General features: G+C 46.5%; 1 protein-coding gene across 1 annotated transcript in view; it reads right to left on the bottom strand.

Annotated features, from left to right (window-relative positions):
- Positions 1-13,694, bottom strand: part of Dnah14 (dynein axonemal heavy chain 14) — a 248,159-nt gene extending 234,465 nt beyond the window's left edge. Inside the window, 4 exon segments of the mRNA XM_055609680.1 lie at positions 10,485-10,694; positions 13,126-13,207; positions 13,507-13,580; positions 13,667-13,694. Coding sequence (XP_055465655.1) covers positions 10,485-10,694; positions 13,126-13,207; positions 13,507-13,580; positions 13,667-13,694 — 394 coding nt within the window.
- Positions 13,695-14,508: the final 814 nt, after the last annotated feature.

Genomic DNA, 14,508 nt, shown 5'->3' with positions numbered 1-14,508 from the left:
TACTTATTCTCCCCAGAACTCCTGCTGTCCAGGGTGTGTGAGTCACCCTGAGATTCTGCCGTGCCTGCCTACCTTTCAGAGGTCGGAGTTAGAAAAGCACAACTTTCCCTTTCTTTTTCTTTTTTCTGTCTGTCTCTCTTTTTCCAGATACTAGCCAGGCTCTAAGTATGTTTTTCCTGATACCCTGGGCTTCCTTCCTCACTCTCTCCCAAGCCCCACACCCTGCCATGTAGATGCTTGCTCAGGCATCTGCTGTCCACCACACTGACTTACAGGGCATGGCTCTTTCCCATTTCTCCTTCGTTCTCTTCTTCTGGACAGCTGCTGAGCGTTACAGCTTACTCTTTCTGTGGTCTTTTTTTTTTTTCTACTTTTAAATCTGTTTTAGTCCATTCTTACATTATTTTATTAGTGAGGCTAAGAACCCTAAGAGAGGACCCTGATCTCCCCGTATCACTGTTCTGATCTTAGTTGAACCCAGTTTCTTCCCTTTACTGCAAAACCGCATTGCCATTGTCCCTCTAACTATCATGGCGATCCTACAGGCTGTTTTCAGTTTTCAGGGTCACTGAACAGCATCAACTAACATCATCTAACACTTCCAGACCTCCTCTCTAGGCACGGCTCACGTACCAGAACTTTTCAGAACCCTCTGGGTGATTCTAACATACAGCAGGATTCAAACATATCTATAGAGCTGGGAACCTCTCTGTGAAAGAAACGGAGAAAATGACCTTGTACGGGTCTCTGGCGGGAGAGCCGCTGTCAGGGGTCTGGTCAAGCACAGGGTTCCTCTGAGGCAGGCTTCCCAGCGGTGAAGCTCAGTGCCGGTGAGGCAGCTGGAGCCCTGGACAGAGCTCTGTACGCCCAGTTCCTGTGTCCATGGGCCCACCAGGCCTAAGAAGTCACAACAGTAATGGTCGTTTTAATCATCATCGTTTTTAGAAGATAAGATGGTGCTCCCCGGCGAGGGTGCCAGCTCAGTAGCAGTGACAGCAGCAAAGCTCGGAACCGTGAAGACTACAAATCTACAGGCAGCTGGAAAGCTCATCTCCATCGTTTTTGCAAACTGCATAGCACTTGCGAAATCTGAAGTGATTCCCAAGAAGCACATACATTTAATTATTTGAGTTAAATCTAGCTGCTCATGCCACGTACCTTAAAGAGGGAAAGCAAAGCAGAAAACGTGTGTTGTTGCTAAACTCCGGTCCTAAAGCCTAGCTCTGGGCCTAGACGCTTGCCATATAAGCAAAACTGACACACTATATAAGTGAAAACACAAACAACCTTATTTACAAATTTTTTCAAAACTAGAGAAGAGATTCTCTTGCCTATAGTAGTGTTAACATGTAAAAACATGTAGAAAAGATGAAGGAAAGACAAGAAGCATGTGTTTCTCTAACTGGGAGACAGTCTTTCTTCTGCCATTTCCATTTCTAGCATGATATCTCTCACAGGGACCCCAGCTCCTAGGATTCCCATTAGAAAGAAACAATGGACCAGACAGACACAGTAGTACACACCTTTGATCCAAGCACTTTGAGGATGAGAAAGGTCAAAGACAGCCAGGGCTATATTTCAAGCACCTGTTTCAAAAACTGAAAACAAAAATAATAACCCCCAATTTCCCCTGCAGTACTGATGACACACTGGGCAAGGCCTTACCCACCAGGACACTTGTCCAGAGATAGAGGACAAAGCAAAAGAAAAGAAGAAGAGGTATTTTGTTTTGATTTTGTGTTTTAGTACGGTAATTTTCTGTGTGTTATACTGTCTTTTGCAGGTCATTTGATTACGTCAGAAAATGAAGCCTTATTGTTAATTTTTTTTTTTACAGTGATAAAATTTTTCTGTGTTTGCCTTGTTTTATGGTGACGAACTATCCCTCTTATCTGAGTGTTTTACCTTTTGATGCTTTTAAATAAACTTTCCCAAGCCAGAGTCTGCGTCATGCCTTCTGCGCTTCAAACTAACTTTAGGATATTCCAGAAGGACCTTGAAACATCCAAACAGACCTGTAAGAGAGAGAGACTTTAAACTTATGGTCACAGCATGCTAAAGTCATATATGGGCAGCACTGTCGAGCGAAACATGAATTTAACCATCAGAATACGGTTGCACAAGAGCGTCCCTTAGCTGTGTCCTAAAACTCCTGGACACGTGACATAGTCTCCATCCCAGTGCGTGCAGCTGTGTTACTTTCTGGATGGCACAGAAATGGTTAAAGTTTCTAATTGCTGATTACAGTGGACATAAGATGCTTAATTGTGACCATTTAAAGTCTTTGCAGCTACTGCTTTGCTCTGGTGATTTTATAAAAGTTTTTTCAGGCTAAGGTATCATTCTGGTGTTCTTGGCATCAAAGACATTCACAAAAAGGACTCTAATGTGACAGGATAGTGACCAGTGACCATCACGCCGCTGGACAGTGTGCGAGATTAGGAAAGTCTGATGAAAACATTGGTAGGTTCTTAAACTGCTGACTGATATGGGGTCAAGAGGGACAACTAGGCAGGTTGTTGCAGGGTAAGGAGTTTGCAAGAAGAGTTATGGACACCACAGATTGCGGTGATAATTCTGGAATTTGGGTTTCTTTAAAGACACAGAAATATTATAAGAATGTGTTTTCATTTTAATCCCAAGTGTGGGGATAGGGGGCTACTTCAGACTGTCCGCAGCAACTTACTGATTTTCCTTGTGCTCTAGCAGAGGCGTGGATTTTACCAGCTGCAGATAGTTTCTGCGATTGTGTAACGATTAGAATTCTGGGAACTTTTCAGAGGGTACATAAATGCAAGAGCCCCAATAAGTAGGTAGGTGATTGTTGGTCATTTAGGGAGGTTGGTCGGGTTTGTTAGTAGTTGTAGTCAAAGAAGACACAAACGAAAGAAATTAGATTCAGGGATTTTTTTAAAATTCCGCTCTCCCCTCTATCCTTGTTTTTTCCTATCTAATGTTAGGGGGTGAAACCAGGGGGATAAAGGATTGGGAAAAAGAAGAACCCACAAAGTAACAAAGACCAGCTACAATGGATTAGGCAGACAGGCAGGCAGGCATGAAGGCAGGTAGGCAGATAGATGGACAGAAGGATGGATGGAAAACGTCATGGCAGGGTCCCTGAGAAAAATTCAGACCTCAGTGCCAGAGACAGCATGGTGGGGCATCTGAAAAAGAACCAGGGCAATGTGTCAGAGACAAGGTCCCTCTGAGGAAGTGGTAAGGTTTCACAGCTAGAACCTTTAGCTAGGCTGATTCCCCAGCCAGTGGCAAGGAAGGGGAATGGCGTATGTGTTGCCATGACTAGTAGCCCTTTGATATACCTGTAGTAGTCAGGGTTTAAAAGGAATGAAACAGAACACACACACACACACACACACACATCATTTCATAGCAATGTGGTGTGTGTTTGTGTGTGTGTGATCTATTAGAGTAGCTAACAGGCTGTGGTCCAGGTGGTCCAACAATTGCTGTGTCATGACAGAAAGGCCAAGAATCCAGATACCCCAGCAGTCTCAGTCTGGTGCTGGAGTCTGGGATGATTCCTGGATAGTTGCTGGTCATCAGTCTACACTGGAATCCAGAAGCGGGTTCTAACCCTATCTGCTTGGGTTTAAGTTGATTCCAGATGCAGTCTAATTGACAACCAAGATGAGCTGTCTCAGGGACCAAACCTGTAAAGGCAATTTCCCGAGTAAAAAATCTGGGCACCTGGACATCTGTTAGCGAGGGGTTCAGTGTTCACAGGGTGCCTGTTGGTGTCTGTGGAAGGGGGTGATTGCTGTAGTTATTGTGAGCAGCATTCTGGTCTAAATTCCAACACCGACCAGGAACAAGCAGTCACACAGTATTACAGTAGTCTCAATGGGAGCCCTGTGGAGCCTCATTAGAGAAAGCTGTTTCTCTGGCCAGGGTAGAGACCCAACATTCTAAACTATCCAAAACATGAGTTGATCTAGCTGTGGGGGGGTCTCTGCAAATGCTGTGGCCAGCAGAGTATCAGTCTGCACGAGGCAAGGAGATCCCGTTCAGCAGGATTCAGCTGCCCACGTTGGTTCAAACTTCTAGAGTCTGGCATAGGGCAGTTTATTTTGGGCATATTTAAGTATAGTACAATTTGGAAAAAAAAAAAAAAGAGTTTTCTGATGTAACAATACCCTGTGTACGATAAGGCATAATTACATCGAAACTCTTCTCAAAGTACATGCCACCTCTTCCATGAAGATGGGTTACATGTGTTAGTTACCTGAAGAGCCCAGGGGAGCAGCTGGTGTGGTCTGTGTCTTACAGCTAGTGCAGAGGGCTATTAACTACCTCTGCTCAGGTCACCAGGCTTCTACGTGAAAACAGGTTATACATCTCTTCCTTCAAAGAGACAAACCAGGATTCAGCATTCCTGGTTTCCCTACTTCTTATCTATGGGCACAAGGACCTCTGTGCTTCCAACACAGCTGGACTGGTCACCTGGCTGTAGAACCACCCCTCAAGGAAGTGGTTTCATGAAGCCATGCTGAAGAGACAGGAGGAGAAATTATCCCTTTAATGAGATAATGCACTTTCCCGTCACAGAATTCTCACCCCTTGGTGTAGTGGTTCACGGAACTGCAACCATGCGGCTTCCCAAATCTGCTTTTCTGAATCACTCAGAAAAGTGTAGGGTTTTTTTCTTCTTCTTCTTTGCACCTCTTTTCTAAGCATGCTTTATATTATGCCAATATAATTATTTATGTATCATCAAGTAGCAGAACTTGGACTTAGTAGGTTTGAAAAACAAGAGAAAGAGAGAGGATGAGAAGTTGGAGGTGGGAGTGAGAGTGTGTTTTTTAAACTACTCAGCTTAAGATGTTTTGCCACAGTGGCCTGAGGACCCTGAAACAGAGGGAAAGGGCTACTCAACTCTGCCTCCAAGAGCCCTGGAAAGAATCTAACTGTCTTCCAATGTGTAGATGGATAAATTACGGTGCACATAAGCATAAAAATAGCTCAGAAATAAAACTGAAAGGGATGAACTTCATGCCCAGGACAGCAGAGATCAGCAATTCTCAGCCTGTGGGCCTTGACCCCTTAAAGGCCTGCCTACCAGATATCCTGCCTATCAGATATTTACATTCCAATTCAGAACAGTAGCAGAGGTATAGTCATGAAGTAGCAACAAATAATTTTATGGTTGGGGTTTTACCACAGCATGAACTATTAAAGCATTAGGAAGGTTGAGAACCAGTGGCATAGATCAATCCAAAGAAACAAACCAACAAACAAAACAAAACAGCCAGACTTCAAGGCTACCTATTATGCAACTCATGGAATATTCTAGAAAAGACAAATCTGTGCAGACAGGAAGCCAATCAGGAGTTTTCAGAATGGGCCTGGTGGCAGTGAGCTGACTTGTAAAGGATTTTGTAAGGTGATGGAATGGCCGATCATGTGGCAAAATGATTCGGCAAAATAAATGGATTTCATTGTAGGGAAATTACTTTGGAACAAGTAAGCCACCTTTCTTAAGCTGGAACTTGAAAACACTCATATACACATACATACGCTCACACACACACACACACACACACACACACACACACACACACACACATCTTTATTCCAGTTCCTCAGTTTCCTTTCCAGAAAGGAAAATGTCCAAGGGGGAGGATGTGACCTTGCTGGTGAGAGGAGAACTCTGCTGAAGCCAACTCTAGACTCATGTGGGACCAACGCTGTAACAGCCATGTGCCACGTGACACTTGGAAACCGGCCTCCCTGAGTGAAATTGGAGCAAGGGAATCATGTGAAATGGGGGCGCTGGCTGATGTGGCCACAGCACTGCAGAGCACCATGGGACACAAGCAGGAACTTTTCTGGCACCCATAAGGAGCTCACGGGCACGGAGGTTAATTATGAATTCGGAACTTTAGTTGTGAACCAAAGTAGTAAAGGTGTTATTTCATAGGGGAAAATTTTTGATTATTTCTTGGATTTACTTCATACCAGGGATTTTGTTCTTTCACTTCTTTCGAGGAAGGGTCTTGCTGTGTAGCCCAGGCTAGCCTTGAACTCTGTCTCCCTACCTTTGCCTCGAATGCTGGGATTGCAGGTTTGTCAACCATGCCTGGCTTTTATAGACATTTCTGTTTAATATTTTAACAGTTTTACCAAGCGAACTAGACAGTCTAGATTGCCTACTTGGCAGTCCCCTAGGGCCAAAGCCACATAGTTTAGGTTTAATTTTGACAGCATTTTACTCTTTGGGGCCTATTAATCAGCTTTAGCAGTGGCGAATGACTAGTCTCAAATTCCAATAGATTTCAGCCTCAGCCATTTCTCTTCCCATGTAACCCAAGGACAGTAGCCTGGCTATGGCTACCCTTCCCTGGGCCTCTGCTGACCTTGCCTATGGCTCAGCTGACTGGTTGGGCTAACCTGGACCGGCATGACTCTGCATCTTCTCATTCATCTTCTAGGGCAAAGGAGCAGCCACGTTCTGAGACGTGGCATGGCCCTAATGTCTGTTGAGGACACAAACCTCAACAGAAGAACAGAAGCACTCAAATTCGTGGGAATCTTTTGCTCAAGTGCAGTGGGCAATCCACATGGCCATGCGCAGCGTCATTCAACAGGTAGTTCGGCAAGAGATCAGGAAGTCAGTAACTGCCACCTAATAACGAATGCAAGCACCTCCAGGAGCCCACACGTGGACACGGATTACTATACGGCATTGGCAGGAGAATCTAGGAACAAACATAAACGTTCAGTGGTGAGGTGGGTAAAGAAAATATAAAGGGAGCGGGCCACGTCCAAACTCACGCAGCCAGGCCACTACGCTGTGGAGTGAAGAAATCAAGTTGCTCGTTTTAGTGGTTACTGCAACATTTCAGTAATCTATAAAATGGGGAGGGAGGGAGAGAGGAAGAGAGGAAGAAAAGAGAGGGGGAAAGAGAGGGGGGAGTTAAATAAATTTCTCAAGGTATTTGTTTGGTTTTGAGAGAGTCTCACTGTGTAGCCCATCCTGACCCAAAATTGTCTATCCCCCCGCCTCAGCTTCCTGAGTGCCAGAACCACAGGCACATGCTACCATGCCTGGCTTGCAATGTCATCTAAAAGACACAATTCAGCCAACATGCCTAGTCCCCCCAGGCAGAAATGAATGAACCCCTCTTTGGGACCCCAAAGTCCCTCACAGGGGAGCAGATATTAGAGATTTTAGCCAAGAAAGCTGGTCTTGCTGGGTCACAGAAACCCGGTCCTTTTCTTCTTAAACTTCACTTCACTTCACATCAGTAGTTAGTGGGTGGTGTCTTTCTGAAGGGAGTTCTGGGCTGTCCCAATCCTCAAACCAGCAGCTGGACAGTGTCTCCATCCGGGATTCAGGGGCCCAAAGCACCAGGCATCCTAGAACCATCCTCCTCTGCTTTTCTTTCCAGCGGGGGCTGAAAGCCCATTTTCTCCACAGGCTTTGACAGCTGGGGTCCCCTGCAGTGTATAACAAAGAGCAAAGGGTGATTCATCAGCCAGTCTTCCAGGATGACTAAGGGCCTAAAAGGGGGAAGTGATTAAGGAACTATTTGGGGGACCAAGGAGTCTGTCAACCCTGAGTCACAGTACATAGGAAGCTGTATCAAAGCAGGGTTGATTTGCTTGAGTAGGGAGGATGACGGCAGCTTAGGACCTGCTCTGCCAGGGGCATCACTCTAGCCACGAATGTGCCAAGGCCACTCAACTTCAGGGGGTTCTCAGAGACAACGGAAGTACAAATGGAAAGCCTTGATGTAATTTTCTTCAAATGAACCTCACTTCATGTCCTAAGGATCAACATGACATGACTGACCAGTGGCCTGGGGAGCCCGGAGAAAGAGCAGCTGGCATGGCTTTTCTGCCATCTGCCAAAATCCGGAGTCCCCTCATTTGTCAGCCTGGTTCTCTGGCTGTCTCCTACTTGCTGCTCTGGCAGCTAACTAGGCTGAGACTCTTCCTGCCCCTCCTTAACAGGGCTCCTGGGCTGTGTAAACAGCTTCCCTGCTGTTTTTTGTTCCTCAGTTCTACTGGAAAGCAGTACCCTGCTGGGAATCCAATCCCCTTGTTCCCTGAGCTGCTGCTGGGCTGGGACTGATGGTGGGGAGGTTTCTAAAACACAGATAAAATTACTAAGATTTCTAGCCTGGATGGTTGCCTGGAAGGCCTTTCCCCTCAGCTAGCCCCCTTCTCCCATGGCAGCACAATGGTCCAGCAGCAAAGGAACATGTCGGAAAGAGCAGGAGGAAAAGCAAGCTAAACTCACCTGGCTTCCCTCCACTAGCAGTGACTACAGGACATCCTGAGTCACTATTCTAAGGATGGAGTGGGTAATGCCTACTAGCTAACAGCGGTCAGGTGTGAGGTAAAGCCACAAAGGCCACAGGGCAATCCTTTGTCTTCCTCTCCCCAAAGCTGCTTGCCTAGTAAAGGTCTCCATTGCCCTGGGGATCCCAATGCACAGCAATTGGGCCATCAGCCAGCAAGGACTTTACTAGCTCATTTCCTCTGTGTGAGAGTAAGAGAGAGTGTAACTTGCTGTCTGAATTGGCAAAAAGAAAATAAACTTTTAAAAGCAAGCAAGGAAGGAAGAAAACTGTATCTCAAATTCAAAAGTCAAAGCTTTTCCTCAAAGTCAAAGGCTTTTGACTCCTTGTGGTTCCAAGTCCCATCACAGCAGCAGCCACAGCCACAGCCTTGACTGTTGGGAAACCAGCAGCTAGTGCCTTCATCACACCAGGTCCATCCTCTGGCCATAGGTAGACCCAGCTCTTTTACCAGCTTTTCCGGGAGAAAGCAGGTGGCTTCTACAATTATCCACACAGGATCTCACAGTGTCGACCCTGCCCAGCTTCTTATTCATCAAACCCACAGCTACTTTGGGTTTTGTCTTCAAAGAAGAACAGCGTTGCTGTGCTAAAGAGCTCCCTTTCCCAAGGGCTATGGCAGAGTTTGCTGGACAGGATGGCCATGCGGAGGCGAGGCGGTGAGGGTGGGGTAGAGGGAAGATGGTGAGAGTGAAGAGTTGAATGTGGTTTGTTCTTCCTAAATCCCCTGCTGAGACTGGTTGCCATCTTGGTAGCCCTGGGAGGCGGAGCTCCAGCAGAGCTGAGAGCAGTGAGGGATTAATCCGCTTCCCATTACTATAGCAAATTCTTGAGAGCAGCAACTTATTCTTAAGCAGCAAAGTTTGGGCTCCCAGTCCGAGATCACTTGATCTCATTATTGTGGGGCTTGGGGTAGGATAACACATCATGCTGGGGGCATGTAGTGTATTAAACTGTTCACCCCGTAGCAGCTAGAAAGTGAACAGTTTAACACGATACACGTTCCCTTCTCGGGCAAGGCCCTGCGGATCTCGCTTCCTCCCACTAGGCTCCACCTCCTAAGGGTTCTGCTGCCTCCAATAGCATCATAATTAACCATGGCGTAACACATGAGTCATACGGACATTTCAGATGTAAATAATAGAAACGTTCTTCTCTTAGGGGTGGGTTTGCTATTGCAAGGGCTGGTTATTACAAAGTGAGATCACATACACGCACGCAGGCACGCAGGCACACACGCACAGACACAGACACACACACAGACACACACACACACACACGCAGATTTGCCCTTCTGCTGTCTGCCATGTTGAAACAGCCTGAGGTGCCTGTCAGCACTACGCTCTTAGATGTCCTGACGTCCAGAACCTTGAATCAAAGCAAACCCCTGTCCTTTACAAACCCACCAGCCTCGGGTCATCTCTTACGACGTGGACAAAGGACTGAGACAACAGGGAAAAAGTCGGGCAGTTCTTAGACACGCCCCCCTCTCCTTCCTTCTCAGCTTCCAAACGCTAGCCATTAAAGAAAAGAGAAACAAAAACACCACCTTTCAACACTTCAGTTTCTGGGCCTGTTTATCAGGTACTACAGGTCCTTGATAATCAGAAGAGCTGAGTTATAATAGCAACTTCAAGAGAGAGAGAAAAAAAAAAACAACAACAAACTTTTTTTTTTTTTAACACAAATCCCCCCATTCACCCCCCCCCCCATAAACCAAAATGTGACTCTGCACCTCTCTGGGTGGCTCTGACAATGTTATTGGCTACCCGTCAGCTCCATAGGATGCCGGACAACTTTCAGGCTGTGGATATGGATTGAGGAAGGTGTCTGCGAAGACCACAGTTCTATACCCAAGTGCCCACAAAGCAGCTGTCATCGCTGAACAGTACGTGATTCTTGGTGGCATTTGGTGAGTGACAACAAAAGAAGTTGGTACTGGATGTACCGCTGATGTCATGGGGATAATTATACCACGGAACAGCTGCTGAAATCTATTTTTAACATAAATCTCAATGATATACATATGAAGATGAAGGGTTTTGTAAACCTGGGAGAAAAAGAAGGAAGAGACGTACGTTTAAGTGACTCCTGTAAGCTGGACAAGTCTGCTGTTTACACCTTGAAGGTCACTGATGGCCACTGTCTGCGTCTTCTCACCTGCCAGCCCTCGGCTCCCCGGAGAGCTGGAGGCTCTTCCTTGCTCTTCTTCCTTGTCATTCTCCTCCTGGTGATTTCCCGGTATAGTCTTTTCTCCAGTTCTCCTCCTGTCTATGTCCCAGTCCCCCACTGCTGCCCCCAGACAAGGTGAGGGGATGCTTAGGAAAGCCGACTCCGTCAGACACACTTGATCGGAGTCTTTGAGGAACACTGGGAAATTTCATAGAACCCTTAAATATCAATGTTCCAGTCCATACAGCCAAAACAGCAACTGGGCTGGCACAGTGGGAACGTTCCTCAGCTAGGGCCACTCTCTGTACAATGTCAGAGGACGCTGATTCATCTACGCAACTGTCATTTACCCTGGGGTCGCTTTAACCCTGTAGGCCTCCCTGGTGCTCTCACTAGTGTAAAGAGGAGGAGGCGAGACAGTGCTTAGTTTACCAAGTGCTCAACACTGCCCAGAGGAAACAGCCAATGAACACACCAAGCCGTTATCACACACACGAGCTCTTTGCATCTTCCTGATCGCTCTTGCACAGCATGGCTTTACACTCTAGGTCATACGTTTGCTGGGGGTGTGGGAGGGAATGCCATGGACATATATTACTGAGCAAAAGGATCTTCCAAACTCCACTACAGTGCTGTCCAGATGGCTGGGAGGGGGCTCCCTGCGTGTCAGTCACATCCGAGTCTGCCATTATAGCTTCACTTCTGTTGCTGCGATAAAACATCCCGGAAGAAAAGGAACTTAGGGGAGAAAGGAGTTTTTGTTTCAGTTACCGTTCTAGGTTATATCGTCCATGGTAGTGGAGGAGTCAAGGCAGGGACTTCAAAGCGGCTCATCACCTCACACCCACAGTCAGGAGCAGAGAGAAATGAATGCATGCACGGCTACTTGCTTGCTCGTTTGTTTGCATTTGGCTGTTTCTCCGGCTCTTCAACAGTTGGGACCTCCTGCCTATGGAGTAGCGCCATGCATGGACAGTGGGCTGGGCCTTCCCACACCAATTCATGTAAGACAGTCCCCACAGACTTGCTTACAGGCCAAGCTCATGTAGTCAGCTCCTGCTCAGACTCACACTTTTCACATGATTTTAGACTATGTCAAGCTGAAAAGAAAAGCTAATCTAACCTGCCTCTTGTATCACACCTATATAAGGATTCCTGGGGTTTCGTGTTTTAGTTATCTAGAAGCCATTCAGGTGGAGCATGCTGTTCAGCCCAGCACTTGAGAGGCAGAGGCCAGTGGGTGTCTGTGGGCTCTGTGGGTTTGAGGCCATCCTGATCTACATAATGAGACATCCTGTCTAAAAAAGAAAAGAAGAAGAGGAGGAGGAGGAGGAGGAGGAAGAAAGGATAACTCCAATAATCTCTCTTGTCTGTCAAAGCATAATCCTCATAAAAAACCCACACTGAGTCGCGTGTCTACGTGTAAGCCTGTTCTATCCAGGGATGATGTCACTGTCCTCTGAGCTGACCCTTGACCTGTGTAGGAGCAGCTGCCGTGAGGTGCTAATAACTCAGTGCTCAGCCACTGCAGTGCTGTTGGTGCTTGTCTTCCATCCAGTGTTCCCCTGCATTTTCTCACCTCCACAAGGGTAGCCCATTGACAACAGCCTCTGCACCAGTAGGGGAGCCAAAGTAAGGGAGGCTAAGGGTCAGGCGCACAAGGACACAGAGCTGAATGACAGGCTGGTTTGAGCTGAGCTCTCTGTACCCCAACCCTTCTGTTGCAATAATAGTCTTATCACGGTGCAGGTAAATGTCTTATCACAGTGAATGTCAGTGAATAAGCACGTCCTTAATCTTAGCGTCTCCAGGCAGGATTGTGTACATAGCCTTGATACAGGAAGACTTATTTTATAATACAGTCATGCTAAAATGACCCTTCCTAAAATAAAAGGCAACTGCTAACCTCAGGGCAAGATTCATGGTGATGGGCTAATACATCTGTTACCAGCTGTGCTGGTCAGCTTTCTATTACTGTCATAAAATATCTGAAGCAATCAATTGTTTAAAAAAAAGATGCTTCACCATACAACAAGGACATTGCTCAACCATGTTCATAGCAGCTGTATTCGAAATAGCCAGAAACTGGAAACAACCTAGATGTTCCTCAACAGAAGAATGGATAAAGAAACTGTGGTACATTAACACAATGGAATAATACTCAGCCACTAAAAACAAAGAAATTATAAAATTTGCAGGCAAACAGAAGTAGAAAAGATTATCCTGAGTGAAGTAACGTAGTCCCAGAAAGACATACATGGCATATACTCACTTATAAGCAGATTTTAGTCATATAGTACAGGATAGACATACTATAATGCACAGACCCCCCAAAAAAGATAAGTCTGATGGACATCTTAGGCATCATGTCAGCCCACAGTTGCTTCCTGCCCTTGGTGTTTATAACTGTGCATGCTGTTCTCGGACCCCAGGAACTCTGTAAGAGCCTGAGGACAGGGGGCCAAGGTGAGTTTAGCATCTAGTCACCTAGTGTAACACAGAACAAGCGACAAGGACACAAAGGGACCCTTAGGGGGGAGGAGAGGCGGTGACAAAGATGATGCTCATCAGACGGGTCATCTAATGCTCCCCCAGGCCCTCCGGAGGGGCTTGGCCTCTCCGCTCTCACTGGGCACCCCTGTCTTTTTACACACCAGGAGAGTAATCTTAATCTTCTGTGGGAACACAAGGGAGCTCTTGGGGCTGCCGGCCTGAAAAGAGACCCGTAACCCAGAGGGAGAAAGATGAGAAAGAAAGACTGCCCGAAGATCTGCAGAGGGAGGCTCCTGGCTCTCCAGGCCCACAGATGAGGGAGAGTCTTGGTGCATTTAGGGAGGTAACTGTGAACCTCTCCTGTCTGTGCATTACACCTCTCCCCCGAACAACTGCTTCCTTCACCCGGGGCAGTCTGTGGAAAGAGGGGATACCTCTAACCTAATCTCCCCTTCAGTGTTTGCTATCTCTCCTCAAGACCCAACTTCAACCTCAAACTTTGACCTCTGTCCCTTACCTCAGTAGTCATCCACACCAGCGCCTCCAACGTGAGAAAGAGGTTCATGGCCTTGCAGTTGGTACTTGTGGACACTAGGTGGCGATATTGCGACGGGAAAATGGACCATGGAGGCGTTGGTATGAGAAAAAAAAACACTCAAATGAAGCGCTTGCTTTACAAGCCAGGATAACAAGCGTGGAGCGCATGTTAGCGCAGAGCTGAGGAAGCCCGTGAGGAGCATGTCAGTAGAGAGTTGCCTGTATTTGATTGCTACGTGACCTCCTGCATAGAGATATCCTGTCACTGTTGGTTTTCCCAGGGAGAGACCAAAATCCAAGGATGAGAAGTGATACGTTTGAAAATATTTGTCATCTAGCAATCATTTTATTGTACTCCCTGATACCTATATCACAATTATCTCTTGAGACAATAGGTCTATCCCACAACTCTGACCAGGATTCATAACGGAAACATTATCTGTCACTTGCAAATGGCTAGGAGACAAGACCTTAGATATTCTCACCAGAAAAATGAGTATGGGGTAGCTAGATTAATTGGCCTGATCTGGTCATTTCATAGTGTAGACATATACCAAGGCCTTGTGTCATACACAATTAACATCTATAATTATTTGTGAGTCAAAAGCAATAAACAGGGAAGTAAAACAAAGTGTTAAAAAAAACAAAACAAAACAAAAAGACTATAGGTGATGACCGGCCAGAATGAACACTTCCAAGCTGACTGGATCGCACACATTTCTAGGAAGGGGAACGCAGGACCATACGGCCAGCATCAGCAGACAGTTTCAAGAGCCTACTATGTGTAAGTAATGCTTTAGACCCAAAGCTCCTGCAAGCCTCAGGAAAGCCCTGTTTCCTCATAGCCTCATCTTCAGACATGCCGACAGAGGCTCTGAGAATAAGAAAAGGTGCAGTATTGACACTGGGATCTAAGGAGACCAAGGCAGGTGGCTGTAACCTGTTCCCTGTCCATCCCATTGTGCTGTACAACCAGGACCAA

The sequence above is a fragment of the Psammomys obesus genome, unplaced genomic scaffold (assembly GCF_907164565.1).
Source record: "Psammomys obesus unplaced genomic scaffold, mPsaObe1.curated_primary_1811, whole genome shotgun sequence".
Lineage (NCBI taxonomy): Eukaryota > Metazoa > Chordata > Mammalia > Rodentia > Muridae > Psammomys > Psammomys obesus.
This window is presented reverse-complemented; position numbering and strand designations above follow the sequence as displayed.